The 21,410-nt window shown below is 39.9% G+C and overlaps 2 protein-coding genes across 3 annotated transcripts; both read left to right on the plus strand.

The window, feature by feature from the left end:
• Positions 1 to 26: 26 nt before the first annotated feature.
• On the plus strand, positions 27 to 11,974 carry LOC308099735 (uncharacterized protein). Of its 2 annotated transcripts, none has more exons than XM_080448482.1 (16): positions 27 to 361; positions 1,800 to 1,971; positions 2,077 to 2,313; positions 3,074 to 3,193; positions 3,499 to 3,632; positions 3,758 to 3,802; positions 3,933 to 3,975; positions 4,510 to 4,599; positions 4,802 to 4,930; positions 5,708 to 5,850; positions 6,531 to 6,599; positions 7,576 to 7,715; positions 8,090 to 8,198; positions 8,860 to 8,934; positions 9,358 to 9,501; positions 9,684 to 11,974. In XM_080448482.1, the coding sequence occupies exons 1-16, from the start codon at positions 218 to 220 to the stop codon at positions 9,780 to 9,782; spliced, it is 1,893 nt and encodes a 630-aa protein (XP_080304608.1). In that variant the 5' UTR covers positions 27 to 217; the 3' UTR covers positions 9,783 to 11,974. The 2 variants fall into 2 exon arrangements, with proteins under 2 accessions (XP_080304608.1, XP_080304609.1); XM_080448483.1 differs by having other exon boundaries at positions 3,936 to 3,975.
• A 626-nt stretch (positions 11,975 to 12,600) lies between these two features.
• Positions 12,601 to 18,647, plus strand: LOC308099736 (uncharacterized protein). The gene is made up of 4 exons (XM_080448484.1): positions 12,601 to 13,030; positions 13,949 to 14,017; positions 14,391 to 14,662; positions 15,020 to 18,647. Exons 1-4 carry the CDS (start codon positions 12,823 to 12,825, stop codon positions 15,923 to 15,925), a joined length of 1,455 nt encoding a protein of 484 aa, XP_080304610.1. The 5' UTR covers positions 12,601 to 12,822; the 3' UTR covers positions 15,926 to 18,647.
• Positions 18,648 to 21,410: the final 2,763 nt, after the last annotated feature.

The raw sequence follows: 21,410 nt of genomic DNA on the forward strand, positions 1-21,410 counted from the left end.
TTCGAAACGTCACCAAACGGAAGGAGAAGTGGGAAGTGAAAGTACATTTGAGTGCAGGCGGGATCCAAACCTTCGAAAACATGTGATTTATGTTTTGAATGCGGAATCCGTATTTTATAGTATTTTATATTCGTCGCCTATTATTCGCACAGGCCGTTGTAACAAAAGTAAAGCTTAATATTGTAATTGTAAACAACAAAAAGTACCGCAGCTCCAAATGGACTCGTTGGATTTTCTCGAGGAGGAACAACTCCTGGAATTCTTCCACCGCAACAAGACAGAGATCTCTATCATGGAGAAACCACACACATTCATCACGCAGCTCAGGGATCACAACCTCATACGAGAAGACAAATACAAGGTGAGATGTTGAATCCAGTAGTTCATGCGTCAGCTTCCGTCTCCTAGTCAAATGATTTACTCGCAACAAAAGTTCCGATCGGAACCTGCTATAGTGGAGGGTGAGGTTCCAAACGGGGTTATCACAACACATGCAAATAATAATAAAACAAATTCCGCAGCGTCTGCGCATACGATTACTAGGACAATAATGTGCATTGTATTTTGTATGTATGTGTGTGGATCAGTTGTAGCCTACTTGTACAGCCCATTACCACTGTTGCCAGATTGTGTGTGAGAGAAATAAGCAGCCAGGTCTATGAAAACTTTTGTGGTGCCACAGATAGAAACCCCCTTTTTTTGCATAGAGGTTTATCGAAAAATATTTATATAAATTATTTTAAGCCTGGAACCAAGCCATCCAGGCTCCTGGTGAATCATGACCATAAAACATTTGATTCTGTGTCCAAAACGAATGAATATTTATATCATATATACTATATTTAATAAAAACATAAAGTTTTCATATAGATTTTGACACAGAATTAAATGTTTTATTGTCATGATTCACCAGGAGCCTGGATGGCTTGGTTCCAGGCTTAAAATAATTCATATAAATATTTTCGGAAATTATAGTATTTCTATCTGTGGCACCACAAAATGGCCGCCACTGCTATGCCCCACATGAGCACTTTAAATCCAAATGCAGATCACAAAAGCTCACAACAAGCTTTAACAACACAAATCTGGTTCGGGGATCGCTAGCACAAAATATTTTTATATGGGGGGTCCATGGACAAATGCATATTCATGCATGAAAATGTTTCAGAACTAACTGGTTTAAACAACAGTGCCCAAATAAGCAACTACATTTTACAAACAAGCCCAAAAACCCGCAACCTGACACTACCAATAATTCAACTTTACAGAAAAACAAGCCCAAAGTCGCTTATAATAAGCAGACATGGCAACACTGACCATTACAGTCCATGGCTCTATTGATGGTGCCAAGGCCTATAAATATAACTCTGTCCATGTTGTTTTTGTCCAAATACTAACCAAACCATAGTATCATGTCCTCTGTTATTTAGATATAAGATTGGCTACATCCTGTAACTGTCTGAACTCTGGTGTAAAAATGTTGTTATAACCTAAATCTGGGTTATGTTAACCCACTTCAGTTCTAGATCAATCTCTCAAGAACAGATTCAGAGCTGCGCTAGTAAAAACAGCAGAGGGCACTGTTTTTCCTTTTTTTCTACATGAGTTCCAAGATTGGTTCAAGACTAATCTCTCTTAAAACAGATTCTTCTTCTTCTTTTTTTTTTTTACCGAATAGGTTCCCAGATTGGTTCATGACAAGTAAAAAGAAAGACATGTTGTTTATATTAATATTATATTATTAATGATGTATCATAAATCATTTTATACAATACTACTCTCCTGTATTGTGCGTGCAGAAGCTGATTCTTAGGAAGAGAGATAACATGAAAACTGGCCTCTATGACGAACTGGACTGGCTGGAGCGACAGGGACCACGGTACATTCGACTGTTCTGGGAATGTGTATTTAAGGATAGCATCCTCAGCCACTACCCGAAACTACTAATGCTACGGAACAGCCTCATGGATGGTCAGTTCAGTCTACACATGATGATTATACAAATATTTTGATGAAAATGATAGTACTACATGATGTTATTTGCTCCATACTTATCATCTCCTCATCTGTACACAGGCTCCTTCCAGTTTCGCAAACTACCGGAGAAGGTGGAAAAAGAAGAGAAGAAGGAGGCTCCGGAAGGTGGAAAGGAGGAAGAGGAGGAGGAGGAGGAGGAGGAGGGGAGTGAAAGGAAACAAGGGAAAAAGCAGAGGAAGAGGCAGAGAACTGGAAGTATACCTGGTGAGGAGGAACAGCCAGGAACATCTGCGTCATCCACCCCAGGACAGAGGAAGAGGAAGAAGCCAACCTATAGTAAATACACTCCTTGCCCATTACACAATAACACACTCACTGCTATGATACCATTATAGGATGATGTACTGTATTATTATTACTACACCTTAACACACTCACTGCTATGATATCATTATAGGATGATGTACTGTATTATTACACTATAACACACTCACTGCTATGATACCATTATAGGTTGATGTACTGTATTATTACACATTCCAAAAGTATCAGCCAGGAAGAACACATAACATAAGTTAAAATGCTTGTGTATTTGTAAACTTGAATGTAGAATCTTTGCACCATGTGTTACTGGTCTTACATTTACATAGAAGCTGGTTATACCACCCACAATTGTAAACAACCAACAACACATTTTTTTATCTACTGTACACTAAAAATAGTGTCACTGTCTTGGTCTGTGTGATTCTACTAAAAGGAGCCTAAACTTGAATGATTTCACTTTAAAACACTTTTGGAGTGACTTTAACATCTGTGTGCACCCTGGACAATTTTTAAGTTGCTTGATTAAATATTTAGATATGTAATATTCATTTTATCAGACACGCCCCCTTCCAATATAAACCCATTGTAACTTAAACTCAATTTTAACCATGTTAGACTCATTGAAAACACACATCCTTATTTCTGGTGATCCTTCCGAGTAGATGTTAAAATGACCCCAGAAGTGTTTTAAAGTGAAATACCCCTTTAATATCAAGTGTAAGCCTGGGTCCAGGGCAAGAAAATGTAAACCCTTCTTGCGTTCATTGTCCAGGTTCACCTCTGAAGAAGGGAGCTAAGAAGGACATCTGGACTTGGGCCCTCTATAAGGTCCAGATCCCTGTCACCTGTGGGGACAAAGAGGGGACGCTGAATAGAGCCAAGCTGGCTAAAGGTAAGCAATGGTGTTGAATATTTGATATCAAATATTCATTCATATTATGACTGTTTCCTTCTATACACTTAACAATACTAGATGTTCAGAAACCCAAGGTCTGACACGTTCTCAAATTCAACAAAAATAAGAGGATGAGCAATCGTGATTGTTTGATGTGACGAGTACCATCCATATACAGGAGAAAACTAAGATCTGATGCAATCTCACATTTGACGGAAATAGCTGATTTTAAGTGGTTACGACTAATAGAAATTTGTTACAATATTCTATTGTAACTGTTCTTTTTGTATGTTTAAACTTAGGCGAGAAGTGCATTGTGGTGCAGAACCAGTGGTTTACTCCCTCTGGGTTTGAGGAGTTTGCTGGGAAGAAGGCCTACAGGAACTGGAAGTTTAGCATCCGATGCCAGGACACCTCCTTGAGCAAACTCCTACAGGTTTGGAATGAACAGAATTTTATTATATGTTAAATACAAATGATAGTCATAATTCTCACCTCAGCCATTTTAACGTAACTCCTCACAAAACATTTTTTTGTTTTTTGTTCTGAAACGTGTGTCAGGATGGACACCTGACATGTCCAGGCTACAAAAGAGCAAGAACAAAGGTATACGAAAATATTACTGCTGATAATATATTATTATTATTATTATATTATTTGCAAACACATTTTCTCTGTATTGTATCCCTGTTTTGTGTTATGTTAACCCTTTCTTTCTTTCCATTGCTTGCCCAAGAAGTCACTGTTTCCTCGCAATCAATTGGAAGATTCAGACACAGGTTTGTTAAGTCTTTACCCGATGAGTACATTATTGTACACTATCATTTATTTTGTGAGGCATACTATGATTCCTGTGTTGAGAATAAGGAGAAGGGTGTGGGGGTCGGTCATTAAAGTATATCTTATATTATATAACAAAGTATGACAAAATATTACATTTATACAAAGTATTTTATTGGTTTAAAAAGGCTTCATTGAGTCTGGCTGGTGAATGGGTAAAGTTCTTGCCCACCACCGCGGAGACTGGAGTTTGATTTCTCTGCGGTGCCTACAGCTTACTCCAATGAACACAATGGGCTGTGTTTGCAGGAGGGAAGCTGGTAGGGGAGAGCATTACATCTGTACTATTTTACAGATGCATACAGCAGTGTTACACTCCACTCCTGCTCCAGAAATGCAACTTGTAGCTATTTCTGTCATGACTTTGTTATCATAGCAGTGAGTGTATACTGAGGATTTGACTGCTTAATGTAGGATGGCTGCTTGTTATATTAGCTCGATGTGTGATGGGCTACGTATCTCTACTATTTCAGTGTCAAGTTCAGTGTCAGACAGTGGACTTGAGGATGAGGGAGATGAAGATGATGAGGAGAAAGAGGACCAGGCATGTCTAACAGATCCAGGTACTGCATCGCAGACTGCCACTGTTTCTGCTGTTAATAATAATATTAATGATCATAATTATGTAATTAAAGAGAGAAAAAAAAAAACGTCCTACATGTTTTTATTACTCTCCCGGGCCACCTGCAATGGTAAATGTTGTAGTAAAGTTTTGTTTTATCATGAACAGTAAATCTCCTAAACAGTAAATCTGTCTACCTGCAGGTGAAGGAGACCAAGAGCAAAGTAGTGATGAGGAACCAGGTTGCAGCCATGACACTGGTGACAAGAGAGTCTTCAATGTTACATGTGGAGCCAAAACTGGCACATTATACAAACATCGATTTGCATCAGGTGTGTGTTTGTTTGTTTGTGTGTGTGAGGGAGAGAGGTAGTGTACTGTGAAGAAAATATGATCGTAATATATAAAATAATGTATAATAATCAACTGCTCCAGTGGAGTTGATTGACTGTGGTTGTGCTGGGAGGCTCACATGTGTGGAAGTGTGTAAAGGATTGTCCACACAAAGAACGATAACTATAAATATAATGATAACTGTCGTTTTAAAAGTAGTTCGCACCACATCTATAATGATGACAATGGTGAACGATATCATTGTGATCACTTTCAGATCATAAACGATAGAAATACTGATGTCAACGTTCAACATATCACATTCAACACATCACTCACGTTCAACATGTAAACGGAACGTTATTGTTCATCGTTATTGTTCATCAGTGTGGATGCTCACATTATTATCCTTATCATACTTACAGTATGGTGGACGGCCCTTAACTGTACGATAGTGAACCTGTTGAAAAAGAGAGATTTGTGCTCAGGAAACATGATACAGTAGTTGTGATAATCAAAAGCTGGTGATGAGTAGATGGGGTACTGCACTCTCTAATGTTGGGTGTGGGTGCATATGTGCATATTTATGCATATATGCATGTATTGTACATTATGACGTACGGTACATGTGGAAGTACTAATCATGTGGTAAATTTAATCTCCCAAATAAAGTGCAGCACTTTACACCCGCTCAGACTGTAACGTCTATAGTCAAAGCTAATGAATTACTGATGATCAATAAGCTCATTGACATGTCCACCCTGCTCCCCTATCAGGGACATGTGGGAAGAGTATCCGTACAGAGGAGCGCTGGTGTAGTCCAGTGGAGTTTGTGCGCGAGGCACTGGAGCAGCCAGACGCTCTCTGGAAGAAGGAGATCCAATGGGAGGGGAAACCACTAAGTGTCCTAATAGGAAAGGTGTGTTTGTGAATGGGTGTGTTTGTTGTATCTGTTCTGTTCTTACATGTGTGTGTGTGTGTGTGTGTGTGTGTGTGTGTGTGTGTGTGTGTGTGTGTGTGTGTGTGTGTGTGTGTGTGTGTGTGTGTGTGTTTTCATTGGTTCAATATGTATAAATTCCACTTAACCACTTTCACTTTCAATATTCTTCAAAAATAGCAGATCTACAAGCTCACAACACATCGCGAAGCGACATGTTGTGAGCTTGTACGTCTACTTTTGCATGACACTCTTGTACGATGAGATAGGCCATTCATTTACCAAAAATCTTCAAATGTTGAATATGGAAATACATGGTTTCTGCCCGACAGCAACGTCATATAGCTTCCATATGGGCCACATGGCTCGGGAACCGTTGGTCAAGACTACTTACTTGCAGTATTTTAAATATTTTATTTATTTTTAGTGCATGGGTGTGTGTGTGTGCGTGTGTGCGTGTGCGCGTGTGCGCGAGTGCGCGTGCGCGCGTGTGTGTGTGTGTGTGTGTGTGTGTGAGTGTGTGAGTGTGTGAGTGGGTGAGTGAGTGAGTGAGTGAGTGAGTGAGTGAGTGAGTGAGTGAGTGAGTGAGTGAGTGACAAAGGTAGGGAAAAATTAAGAGAGGCGTGAAGTCAAGATGGAATGTTTTTATCTGTCTATTTCAGACAAACGTCTTGAGTATCCACACAGTGCTGTGTAAATGCAGTCTGTGCAGACCAGAAGCCAAGGACCTGGTAAGTTGTTTGTATTGCTGTGAATTTAGCTGCATCAGAAGAGATGTCATGTTTCCAGTGTGTCAGATTTGCACACAATATGATTTATAATAACATGTGTCATGTGACCTGGTGTTGTAAAATCAGCTTGATGTTGCTGAAAACACATTTGTACAACAAAGGAAAGAGATGGGCCAATCCATGTCGTGAACCAATCAACAATGATACTGATCTAATGTCGGAAAAAGGACTGCTTGGACTGCGGTCTAATTCCAGGAAGAAGAAACAAATGCTCACTGTAAAACTCTAATAAGCATAGGAGCAGAGTTCAGTAGGTGGCTAGATCTGTGGGAGCAAGTTGAGTTGGACAGACATTTTTTAAAAACATTTATTTCACCTTTATTTTACCAGGAATAGTCCCAAATCTATTTTGCAAGGGAGTCCTGGCCAAAACAACAGCACAAAAAGTTTCACATAGAAATAACACAAAATCATATAACATTAAATCCCCCAAAAATAGAACAGATTTATGATGTTAAAATGCCAGGACATGAGCAGACAGTGGTCAAGTAGTCCCTTATCCTATTTTAAAAAACGGCTTGCGTTGTTTCTACTGGACACAACAAGGTGTGTATGTGTGGGGGTCAAAATATTTTCAGAACAATGCAACTATATTTGTATCTTTTTTTACAGTATCATCCTTTTGATTGAATGATTGAATGATTCTGGAGTAGAAATGCAGTGGGCAGCTCAGATGAACACATCGCTAATGTTATGCAGTCGACTTAGAACAGAAGACATGCTGAAATACAAAACCCATGTCTTCCAATACTAACTCTGAAAACAGAATCAAACTTTACAAGCAATTCTAAGCCTAACACTCATTCTGACTTGAGCCCAATCCTTGCAATATAGGAGCAAGCAAGCTAGCTGTAGGCTAATCGGTGTCTGATCTAAAATAACGAAATCACTCTTCACCTCTTCTGTGCCCTGGCAGGAAGATCAGAAGAATGATGATGAGTGCTTCATCTGCAGGAGTGATACACAGGAAGAGGAGGAGAGGGTGGAGTGCGATGGCTGTATTCGCACTTTCCACCAGAGATGTCACCTTCCTAACGTAGAGAATGTGATGTTGAGGTGAGCAGCGAGAAGGAAATTACTTATAGCACAATGTCACTCTCAATTAATTAAGCACTTTGAACCTGGTGTCCCTATTTTGGGCATATCATTATATTTTATTACGTATTTTACAAAAATAGCCAAAGTCTACAAGCTCATATCGTGACATGTCCCGGCTCACAACGCCTTGTGAGAGCTTGTAGAGCGGCTATTCTTCCTTTTCGTTGCATGACGAAAGTATATATACGGTTTAAGTGGTTAAAAGAACAAAAAAGGAATTGGAATGTGGCTGAGATTGAGCATGTACGCACCTTTGAGGGAACGCTGGTGTGACCATATAGTGGTGTGTTTTCTTGTTCTTTGACCAACTGTGAGTGTGTCTTTTTTTTCAGGGATGGTAATCCGTGGTATTGTACGTTCTGTGTGTGGAATCTGTATGAATATCGTGACCAAACCACTCATGAAACAGTCCTGTTAAGTCAAATATCCAGTTATATGCTGGTGAGTATATTCTGTCTCTGTCTCTGTCTCTGTCTGGACTTTTCACTATTTTCCACAATTTTGTCATTATTTAATTTACGCCAATTCTCAATTTTCCCCACAAGCGTAATCCCTGTCACTGCTAACCCCCACAGTTGCTTATGTGGGAAGGTGTTGAGGAGCATGTGTCTCCTCCAATACACATGATGTCAACTGTTTTATTTGTATAGTCCCTGCTACTGCCATCCCCTACTGTTTGGTCTGGGGAAACTCTGGGAGGGCGTAACGCATGGGGAGGAACACGCTATCCAATCTAGTTCTTCTCCCTGCTGAACGGGTGCCTTAACCAACCAGTAGGAGGTGTGAGTGTAGCGACAGAGATCACCCTCCCTGCCTGGAGTATTCAAATCAATAGTCTCTGTGGTGGTGGGCACTGGGCAGGAACTTTTCCTGAGCCGCCCGTCTGATCTTTCTATCTGCCTATTAAGCATGTCATGGATGACTATCTGTCTGCCTGCCCTATCAACAACATTGTATATACAGTATTTCTGTCTGTGTCTGATCTATCTTATGTGCTTTACAATGCCTCCTCTCTGTCTGTGTCACCCCAATTAGTCTACCTAAAACACGTTCCATCCTTCATAGACACTATCTGCCCATAACTCTGTTGTCACTCTTGCAGGAATGTCAGTATCTGCTCCTCGCTCTGTACAGGGAAGACAGGGATAAAAGCTTTGCTACAGATCCAACTATCCATGTAAGTATCTCCTTCTCATAGGGAAACGTAGTTTTATTATTTACTAATTTGGGGTGGACGGGGTGACGAGCCATTATAGGTAAATAAACGTATGTTACATGGGCTTCCTCTGTGAACATATAGGGGCTGACAAAGAAGTACATTTTCCTGCTGATGGAAATAGATGACTGTAAGGAGACATTTCCATAGTCATAATCGTCATTTTTAAATGGTGGCCTCTTCTCTGTCTTTTAGTATATACTGCCCCCCTAGCCGGGGGGTATTGTGTAGTCACTGAAGGATGACCATTTATTTTTGGGACCAAAGTGTTGGACGACTGACACTTTCATCCTTAGCACCCTAACGCTAGTAGGGATAACAATGACAGAACAGTATGCTGACTTCCAAATGAGAGCATCACCTGTCTCTTCCTGTCACCACCAGGTGAGAGACTACAAAACTGTGGTCAAGTTTCCTATGTGGTTGGACAAGGTAGCTGAGAACCTCCAGCAGAACCGCTACCAGACTGTTCGTCAGTTTGTGTGTGATGTCATGCTCATCTTCACCAACTGTGCCACATTCAACAGGGTAAGAGACAGCACCATGCTAACATCAACTCATGTGTTGGTTAATAGTTAATGAAATTATCCTTCACTCTTCTAACTCCAGCAGTGCTTCAATGAGAGGCTTTTCTCCTGATGAATGATCATGATTTAAAACATGTCTGCAAGTATTACGTGACATTAATGAGTTGTTTTATGTTTTTTCAGGATAATGCAGAGTTCCGGTATTTAGGCAACAGTCTGAACGAGTTATTTGAAAGTGAGTTTACGAAAGTATTCCGCATCCAACAGGACAACGCTCAGTGACCAGGCTGGCTTCATGGGAGCTGTACCCAGTAATCAAACTGAGGAGACACGTGTCGTAAACATTTGTATTCTAACTTGTCTTGGATGAACAAAGCTCACAGTTGTGCCTGAATGAATGTAATGATGAATGTAATTATAAGGTAGATTATAAATCATCTACAAGCCAACCTTGCACTTTCTTATGTTTTAGCTCACTACATCCTTACTGGATGGGTATTATTATTTTCTAGACCTTTTTTCTCACAATTTAGTCAGTATGCCAAGTATTTCCCCCACACACATTTCTGTGTTACCACGGCTCTACTACCTCACCTGCCCATGAAGAGCCCCCACCAGGAGGACGTAGTGCCTTTGCCCCGCTCCTCCTGTTCAACATTCCCTGCTGACAGGAAACTCGCCAGCGCATAGTATTTGCAATGACAAAAATCATCCTCCCCATCTCCCTCGATCATGGGCCAATTGTGTTTGTATAGCTGCTTAGCCAAACCGGATGCACTGTTAAGGATTCTAACCCATAGGTACTTTACTCCTGCGCAACCCGAGCGGCGAGGGCCCTTCAAAGATTATATCCTACTATATCCAGCAGCACAGACATCCCAAAACAAACTAGTAAGGCTATTTCTTGGCCTCAATCACAAAACCCCTGCTCATTTTGCTAGGATTGGATGGTTTAGGATTGAGGACAGAGTACAGCAACTTACAATGGGCCTGGTCTTCAAGATACACCACAACATTGGGATCCCCTTGTATTTGTCAAAATACTTCCAAAACGTTAATGAGGTCCACGATCATAACACCAGAGGCAGCTCCACGAATCATGTTCAACCCAGTTTTGGCTCAACAAAGGGAATGAACTCGTTCTCATGCTATTCAACAAAAATGTGGAATGCCCTACCAAAAGGAGTAAAGGAGTGTAAAACCCTACTCACTTTCAAAACTGCCCTAAAGATACACCATCAGGAGGCTGCAATTCGAAAATGACCCCTGTCAAAGTCTTAACCTACCCCCCCAACCCCCCCTCCCCAAACTATTCTTCTCTTGTACATGTTTCACTTTTCATACCAGTAACCTGTAAACTGATTGTATGACGTTCTGTATAGTAGTGTGTATATCTGTCTGTCTCTTATATGTCATCATGATTTGTGTGCATGGGGATCTTTGTTTAAACAAGCTTAGTGCTTTATGAGTCTTCCAGTTTAGTAGACCTTGTATTGAGAATTTGTACTTCCATGTACTGTTGTTCTCATGTCTTACTAAATAAAGTACATCAATCAATCAATCAATCAATCAATCACCTGTGGCCCAGTGCTAAAGTTATAAAGGACTTTGATTTAGGAGCTGTGTCCATGGAAAGCATTTTATTAGCGGAATTCTAATTCTGTACAATTTAGAGAATCTGTTTTTAAAGTAAGCAGTGTAAATGTTTACATTTTTTAATTAGAATGAGCATGTATCTATTGGCCAAGTATGTTTTGTATGTACATTTATATATTTTGTTTTGTTTTTGAATACGTAGTACAGCTATTTTCTACCTGTTATCTATCATGACTTGTTTTAAACTGTTTATTTTGTATTTTGTACTGTTGTCTTTTGCACTGTTGTCTGTTTTGTTTCTTTGAGTGTAGAATGAAAACAAACAAGCCTTTGGCTTTTTGTGTCTGATCCATTTGCTGTTTTTAACCTGTTGTACTGCTGCTGTACTTCTAAAAATGTAAATAAAATATATTCAATCAATCAATCAATCCTACAGCCCAAATAGTGTCAGAGCATGTTGATGTTCCTATATAAACATGTCTAGTCAGTAAGAGTATATGAGTGAAACATGCAGCAGTGAAAGTTAAGGTGTATGAAAGTGAGTAAATGTACACCTACTGCACAGTATAATGCATGAATGTAATTATTTTCCCCACCCACTTAAAAGTCCTTTGATTATGTGCATGTGAACTGGACTATGTAATTTATATTCTCTTTGGCATGTGAGATCTGAACTACATTCTCTTTGGGTTTATGTATTTTAACTCAAATCTGATCCCGGGCACAGTATTACCTGAATTTAATTTGACATTATATGACTACACTACTGCAAACATAACATTTAAATAGATTTTTCCGTTTTTATTAATATTGCTTTTTTTAGTTGCTGTAGGCTAATGTTTAGCCTTTTATTAAATAAAATGAACCATAAGCCTGATGACAGATTGACACAACTATTTATTCAATATCTGTGAAGTATTTCACAAAGCAAAATGATCAAGTTAGATAGATAACTCAGAAAGTTTTATGTAGTGCCTTTAGGTGACCTATCTGTTTTGGTTTGGCACTAAAACAATTTAGGGGCAATGGGGCATTGTCTTGGACCCCTGGCCCCCTCAAAAAAAGAAGAAAGAAACCTCACATAAAACACAACAATAACACATTAACCACTTAAACCCCAGCATCGGCATAGTGAGGAAAGCTTTCGCTTTTTCCCCCCAAAATAGCAGATCGACAAGCTCACAATGCAATGCGTTGTGTTGTGAGCTTGTCGATCTGCTATTTTTTTGCGAAAGCTTTCCTCACAATGACAAGACAAAAAAGACACTAGAGCTCTGAGGGACTCCGGGGTATATGGGGTTTAAGTGGTTAATTTCCAAAGCATTATTTGGCCTACATAAATTATCCAGTTTGAAACTGTCTCAGCACCATATGCTCAGCACTTGTCAAGTGACGTCATGCTCACGGAGAGTTGCGCAGCGGCGTGTGCGCATGCAGCCCTGGCTGCACGGCTGCACGGCAGAGACACGCAGCCATTTCCCTGCCTGACGGTCCACTGCATGAAATATGAACAACAATCCGCGGCCAGCTGCACAGACAGACAGACGGTCTAATTACAACAACAAGTATGGTGCTGAAGAGAATTGACGATTGGTTTAATCAGTTATACTGTTCTTCATTTTTTTCTTCTTCAAGAGAACAATTAATAACCAGAGCTCTCAGAGTGAGATAACACTTTTACCTCAATGGATTGACTGACAATAAATAAATAAACAAAACAAAAATTATGGACCTAAATATTCAGAGCGACGCTGCTTTGATGCATGTGAAAATCGAAACGGTCGACGAGAATGCAACTGCGTTCGTGTTGGGCTGCAGCCAGGACTCGTCTGCGCCTGCGCCTTGTGAGGAGAGTAGTGCTGCATACACTGGAGGAGAAGCCTGCACTCTGGCTGACACACAGCCAGCAACCACGACCAGCACCATACTACTGTGTGAGTTGGCCATCTAATTGAATAACTACCAGTAACCTCGCGTGACCAGTCTTTAAACTACCAGTGGTGGAAGAAGTACTCAGATATTTTACTTAAGTAAAAGTAGCAACAATATAGAAATACTCTGTTACAAGTAAAAGGCCTGTGTTCAAAATGTTACTTGAGTAAAAATACAAAAGTATTGGCATCAAAATATACTTAAAATACCAAAAGTAAAAGTATTAAAAATGTTTGAAAATAGCAGATCCACGTCGTGAGCTTGTAGATTGGCTAATTTCAAACAGCCTATGCATAAAATTGGGCTAAAGTGGTTAATGGATGTTTTATAATAGCCTATAATAATGTAGTTCTGCAAAGTAACTAGTAACTAAAATGTTTAAATAATCGTAGTGTAGTAAAAGTACAATATTTGCCTCTGAGATGTAGTGGAGTAGAAGAAAAAGAACTGAAAATTGGAAATACTCCAGTAAAGTAAAAAATAGCTCAAAATTGTACAGTACTTGAGTAAATGTACTTGTTACTTTACACAACTAGATCTATTCGAATAACTACTAAACAAACATTTCATTGGTATAGTATGATATGATTGGCATTATGTTGCTAATGCTACGGTATGTATTGCTTCTCCTTGCTTGTTTTAAGTTAAGACAAGCAAGCCAGAAAAGAGCAAACAGAAAAAGGTGCTAGTTTGGTCATTTGGTTTTGGTCTCATAATTAGGCTATAAAACATGTTGGCCGAAAGAGTCTGCTCATGTTTTGACAAATTGATAGATATTGATTGCAAATCATGATTGCAAACCCTCACTAGCTGGTGATTGATGTTATTTCATCAATATCATCATATTTAGGTCACTGCTATAAATCTACTAGGCTTACTGGTCTCAATTGTTTACATTGGTCACTCTCTCTCCCCAATAGATCCTGTGAGCACAGAGAGGTTCTTCCCTGCCTTAGGTGATGAAAAAACCTACACGAAGTCAGCTCCAGGTCAGTGTCGAAGTCAGAGGAATTGGCTTAAAATGGTGTGTGTGTGTGTGTGTGTGTGTGTGTGTGTGTGTGTGTGTGTGTGTGTGTGTGTGTGTGTGTGTGTGTGTGTGTGTGTGTGTGTGTGTGTGTGTGTTGGCTGGCTACTCTAGTAGAGTAACTCTACTACTGTATAATAATAATAATCATGTGACTGTAGGCCGGGGGTGGTTAATATAAGCTTATTGAACTATATTGTAATATATTTTATTTTCAAATAAAAGTAAATTATGTTACAAAATACATTTACAGAGTGAACATCATAAAAGCTACTTTTCACTGTCACAGTTTTTAATTTGATTTTGTAATATCTATGAAACCCCTGTTGGCCCTGTAGCCTCAGAGAAGCCCTTCGCCCCCAGCTCAGACTTCTGTTCCAAGGCTGTGATGTATCTGATCGAGGCAGTAGGACGCCGCTGGGGGCTTTACGAGACAAGGGAACGCTCACAGCTCTTCCAGAGTGTCCAGGAGGAGATGGCGGCCAAAGGACACGTACTTCCTGTTGAAAAGATCCGCCGCAAATGGAACAATCTCATTGTCACCTACAAGAGGGTGAAGGACCGCAGCCGTGAGACGGGACATGCTAAGACGTCCTGGGAGTTCTTTGATGTAGGTGCTAAACTCAGGGAACAATTTTCCAATACTCAATATTTCCCCATTCTAGAAAATGTGTTTACAAAAATATAGGAATTTTAAAAATGTCAGCGTTATGGACACAATAACATAATAAGAAACTGCAATCAGTCTGGTTATGAAATTGAAATCTGTATCAGATGTATCCATGTCTGTATGCTAAATGAAAAAACTAACCCGCACAGTCCTAGAATTATTCCATTGGACACCTTTGATATCTGTGCAATCTTTTTCAGTTATATCATGGCCTGGAGTTTAAGATAACGTTCATGTTGTGTCTTTTCTGCTAAAAATCTATTCCTCCCTGATCTCTTTTTTTATGTCTCTCTCTAGCTGATGGATGCTACACTCTGTGACACTGTTGGTGCTCAGGTTATGAACAGCAGCAAAAGTAAAACGAGCAACGCCATCTCTACAGGGTCTGTTCCTCTAATGAAGATCGCTGTGAAATCACATGTGTCAGAGCCCGCCCCCATCATCCACCCTTACGGTGACTTCACCACACCCGCTGTCATCAAATCAATGACCCATGTTGCCACCGGTGCTCAGATCAACAACGAAATCAGTAGCACCGCCTCCGCCACCACTGTGCCTGTAACATCTGTTGCCTTGGAGACAACGGTTCCAGAACTCAAGCCCCTCATCCTCCTGAATGGTGACATCATCACTACTAGTATACAGCCGGCCGCCCTCTCTCCATGTCCATCACTCGTTTCTTCACCATATCCCACAGAAACGCTTCCTCCGGCTCCTTCCCTTTCCTTTGAATTGACCAACAACGTGCATCCCCGTGTTAAAATCCGCAGCGGCGCCAGACTTAAAGCTCCACTTCTCCGGCCAGGCACCGCAGGCAGGAGGGGCAGGCAGGAGGTGCGGGCTCCGCAGCCATCACAGCTCAACAATCATAATATCCATGCCCTCTCCTCCTTGCCTTCGACGTTCTCCTCCCACTCCCCTTTTCCAACCTCCTCCTATGACATATCAGACGGAGTGACTCAGATGGACGCCGAGGAGCTAGGCAGCACCTCCCTACTGCAGGAGGTGCTGAGGAGGCAGGAGGAGCAGGCCTACCTGGAGCAGGTGGCTGGCCGAAGGGCTGATGCACGAGAGAGGAGGCGCGAGCGGAGGGAGGTGCGCATGGCAGAGTCACTCAGCAGGATAGCCACTGCCTTGGAGCTGCAATCCTCCAAACAAGACACAGTCATTGCTTTGCTACAGAGACTGGCAGAGCGGAAGTGATGTAACACAGTGGCATCCTTTACCCCTCTTCTCAGCTCTTCTCTTACTTCTCTTACTTCATACCTGAGTAATGGAGTAAGAGCAAAATGGCCACTGTTGTAAATATAGGCCATTGGCTCCCCTATTTCGGATGCTGTCATTTCTGACTTATATCATCACTCTAGGAGTGAGTGTTCAGCTGGCCAGTGGCTCAGATATTTGTGCTCTTTTTTTTGGGTTGATTTTAAAATTCACGACAAATTCTCTGAAGTGCCCAGTGTTCTGAAAGTGTCCACTCTTCTGCATGACTGGCTGACCGGTTGACTATATTATTATAAAACTTTGTACACATTGTGACCTTGCATATACATAAAGCAAGTACATGAAATTTATTTTAACAAAGTTGATCTCACTCTGTTATAACCCATAACATTGTAAAACTTTGTACACATCATACATGTACTAATAGACATACAGGAATTATACATGAAATTACATTCAACATAGTTGATTTAAAAAATCTGTCACAAAAACAGCTGCGTCTTACCAACAGTATGGGAACATCTGCTCAATGTCTTTTAGGCAGACATTGACAAAATATTACACTGCCACCCACTAATATGATGTTACTCTGCTGTGCCACAAGGGGGCACCAGCACACACACAGTTCATCCTTCCACACATATCATATTGTTGAGATCAAATGTTTTATGGTCTACAATTGTTGTTATTGGTAACAAAGTTATTAAGCACTGCACTACTACTTTTGCATACAAACCTTTTTTCTTTATAACATAATCATTTTGTCATTGTTTCAGTTATGGAGACCACTATGTATGTATTTACAAAGTAAGATATGCTTAACTAATCTGCTATTTAAACGTTAAAATCCCAAGGAAAGTTATGCTCTTTGTGCAAACACAGGCTTGTACAGTAACAAACATAGGCCTACTAGCAGGGGTCATCACCATGCCAGCTTGTGATGGACATTTTCATCAATATTTTATTTTTGCCACTGACATACATAATAAGTGATCAATAGGGTTTTATTTTTTATTTTTTACCAGAAATACATAATGAACTCCTAAAGTGCCATATTGTCTATGCCAATTTGCTACACATTTTAAAATGATAGTATATCTGCATTAACCACTGAGCCACAAAGAAATATAAGCCATTGTTTTAAAAGGCAATCTACAAGCTCACAACACATTACATGACATGTAATGTGACATGACATACTGTATTGAGCGATTGTAGATCTGGTATTTTCAAAACATTTCAGAAATGTTTCTAATTATTTATTTATTTATTTACTTGGCCTATAATGATGCCCAAAATGGGGATGCCAGGGTTAAAGAGGTTACCTATTCTGAAGAAAACCTTAAAACTGCCAGGAGGCTAAGACAGGCATTAAATGTGACATGATGGAAGTCTATTCCGTATTTGGGATTTCAATAATTGGGTCGTATCAGTACAGTGCTTCAATCGCACATTACATGAGCAAAGAGCCATTTACTGTAGGTGAATAGGTGAGTGGGTGCGTGTCATATGGTTATTGTAGAGATTGCGGGCTTTTCAGAGGACAGTGTTACTTGAGGTCAGCAGGAGATCAAGTTCTACCAGTTGTACCTTACCAATCCAATTATATTTTGATAGTTAGTTAGTAGTTGATTAGTTGATAGATAGTTGTGGTTTCTTTCCATTACGGTGATATCATGATGAGAAAGTCTTAGACCTTGCATAGTTGTGATGTATGATGTGGAACAATGGCAAAAAGAATGGTCAGAGTCAAAAACATCATACACCTGTATGTACATGATGAGTGATTACTGTAGTAGATAATGATAAAGGGCATGACAGGATATAAAGGAATGCAGTGTCGCAACTACTTTCATGCAAGGGCTCCTAACTTTAATCAGAGGTGTGCACATTTATAAGCTGGAGGTCTGATGGTGATTTTGGATCGCCAGGCTGTGGATCAAGGGTTTCCACTGATTATGATTGTGGTGTGTTATTATAATTACGTATTGTTATTTTTGGACACTTTGAAACACTTTCTCTCAACGGTGAAAATCTTTTTCAACTAGCTTTACTTGTTCTGTTCTGCCCTCCTTTGCTTTTGTAGCAAATGGATCCTTCTGAACAGATCTGTTTCTGATCTTTTCCTACAGTTTAATTGTCTGACCATACCACATATTAATCCATTGTTCCTCCAACAAAGGATTAAATACACATTTAGCGATTTTCAGGGAATTAAGGTAGCTAGCCTATTATCAAACATTACTTCTAGCTGTCTTGTCCTCACCTAATGCAATCATGTACAGTACCATGTACAATACCACAAATCTCCTAAAACATATAGAATTCAAGATTGTGAATATTTAGTATGTTTTTACATTATCATGAAAAAAAACCCGATAAATATATATTTTTTAAATAAATAAAATAAAATGGGCCACGGACATAGACAAGTCTTGCCACGGACTGCGTACGGACATGTTTATGACCCCTGCCTACTAGGCCTACTGCCACACCCTGGTGTGTCGATCACATCCACAGGTGTGTTGTTGATGGTTCCAGAGGCCTTTTCACAGTGCATAGTGACTCTTTTGAGCTTCATGTCTGCTTTAAACTAGCCTGGTTCCAGACGAATCTGCCTTAAACACCCCTCGTCCCAGTATGGTGTTCCCACTTGAACTCTTCCCTGCTCCACTCTTCCCAAGCAGCATGATCCTCAAGGCCTCTCTCTCTCTGTGAATTCAGCAAATCAATTAAAAAGCCTGATCACTCATCAAAGATAACATAACAGTTTGCCCATTGCAACACATTTTTGTTTAGCAGTATGGTTCTGTTCAGAAGCCCCCTGCCCATCATGCAGCTTGCAGAATAAAGAAGGGGACATTCAATAAATCTCTCCCAGGGAAACAGACAGAACAGAACAGAACCACCAGACAAAATGATAATAATAATATATCAGACTTTCTTAGTACCCAAAGTCGCTTTACAAAACAAATACAAATAAACAACTTTATTATGAGTTTATTTTCTGTGTTCTTTTCTGTCTCAAATACATTTTCCTTTCTTTTCTAAAGGCCAAATCTCCCAAAATGTAGGCTAATGTTCCAATAACTAGTTTATTGTGTTATGCAAGGACAATGAATAGCCCTAGCTATTTGCCTTTAATTATTATATAGCATTTCTTATGGAGTGTATCTATAGGTTTTGCCTGAGCGTTTCCATAGTGTTAGTCTGATCTTTGGAATTAATTAGTCACCAGGTCCAACTGGTCATTGCCCATGCCCAACCCCCCGTGTAGCGTGCCTGAATGTTGACTGGGCAAAGCATAATCTGAAATGGGTGCCCCCCCCCCCCACACACACACACACAGTTTGAAACTGAACTGAAAATGCATTATCTATTTAATAAAGAGGTGGAGAGACAAGGAGACTCCTGTTGCTGAACGAACACTCTATAATGAGCACAATCAGAATATAGAGCTATTTAACACTTATTTTAACCAAATAAAATCACTTACCCTACCTTTAATATTGTATTTGTAAACAGAAAGTTCCACCACGTCTCCAAATGGACCCGTTGGATTTTCTCGAGGATTTTCGCGACAAACAACTACAGGAATTCTTCCGACGCAACAAGACAGAGATCTTATTATCTATCATGGAGGAACCACGCACATTCATCAGGAAGCTCAGGGATCACGACCTGATAAGAGAAGATAAATACAAGGTGACATGTTGAATCCATGTAGTTCATACGTCAGCTTCCGTCTCTTAGTACAATGGTTCGCAACCTGTGGGTCTGGCCAATAGGTCGGAGAATTAGAACCACTGGGCTAGTCTATATTTATTTACTCATAGCTGTAGAATACAACTCTCGTAGACGTATTTGTGATTCTGACGTTTTCAATCTACGAGAGTTGTAGGGTTCACCCCCCATGGACACAGGGACTTTCTGCACTATGCAACATGTACAAATTGAAAATAAAGGTGCTTACCCCCAAGCTCCAAATGTTAACTATCTCTACGTGGTAGTAGTTTAATGTAATAATCCATATCTTTCAATAAAGAAGTGTTTTAATGTCGTCTGTGGCCGAACGCCATTTTTTCACCCTCGTTTACTTCCTGTTTACATTTAGTGTAATTCCGGGTTTCACCGGTTGCGCCCCGTCACCACCCGTCACTACCGTCCATTGGGAACTTCCGACAGAATCGGCCACAGACGGCATTAAAACACTTCTTTATTGAAAGTTATGGATTATTACGTTAAACTACTACCGCGTAGAGACAGTTAACATTTGGGGCTTGGGGGTAAGCACCTTTATTTTCAATTTGTACATGTTTGGAGTGTCTACGGGGCATAGTGCAGAAAGTCCCTGTCTCCATGGGGCGTGAACCCTACAACTCTCGTAGATTGAAAACGTCAGAATCATAAATACGTCTACGAGAGTTATTCTACAGCTAATTTACTCACAACAATAGCTCTGATTGGAATTTGTTATCATGGAGGGTGAGGTTCCAAACGGGGTTTCACAACACATGCAAATAATAGTCAAACAAAATCTGCAGTGTCTGCGCATACGATTACTAGGACAATAATGTGCATGTGTGTGTGAATCAGTTGTAGTACTTGTACAGACCATTACCACCCACTCAGTTGCCAGATTTTGTGAGATAAATAAGCAGCCAAGTCTACGAAAACAAGCCCAAAGGAAGCATAGCAGTGGCGGCTATTTTGTGTTGCCACAGATAGAAAACCCATACATTTTTTGCATAGACATTTCCGAAAATATTTATATAAATTAGTTTAAGCTTGCCTGGAACCAAGCTTCAGGCTCATGGTGAATCATGATCTTAAAACATTTGATTCTGTGTCAAAAAATATTTGAATAGTTAATTATATTATGTACTATTATAGTATGTAATATAATTAACTATTTTTTTGGGGGAAAAAAACTATTTTTTAAAACTGAAAAGAAAAGGGTATTTATGAAGTATAGTACTATACTTCATAAATACCCTTTTCTTTTCAGTTTTCAAAATAGTTTTTGACAGAATAAAATGTTTTATGGTCATGATTCACCAGGAGCCTGGATGGCTTGGTTCCAGGCTTAATATAATTAATATAAATATTTTCGGAAATATCTATGGGAAAAAAGAATGGGCTTTTTTATCTGTGGAACCACAAAATGACCACCACTGATATGCCCACATATATGCCCACTGATATGCCCACATAAGCACTTTAAATCTATATGCATGGGCTATTTGAAAATAGCCGATCTCCAAGCTCACAACGCGTTACTTGCAATGCGATGTGAACTTGAAGATCTAATATTTTCAAACAAATCTTGAAAAAAAGGGGAACATTTTGAATATCGAAACATTTTAACAACACAAATCTGGTATGGGGTCCCTGGCACAACATATATTTTAGATGGGGGGTCCGTGGACAAATGCATTATTTTGGGGGCCCTTGAAAATATTTG

Source organism: Gymnoscopelus braueri (assembly GCF_963280865.1).
Source record: "Gymnoscopelus braueri genome assembly, chromosome: 13".
NCBI classification, from domain to species: Eukaryota; Metazoa; Chordata; class Actinopteri; order Myctophiformes; family Myctophidae; genus Gymnoscopelus; species Gymnoscopelus braueri.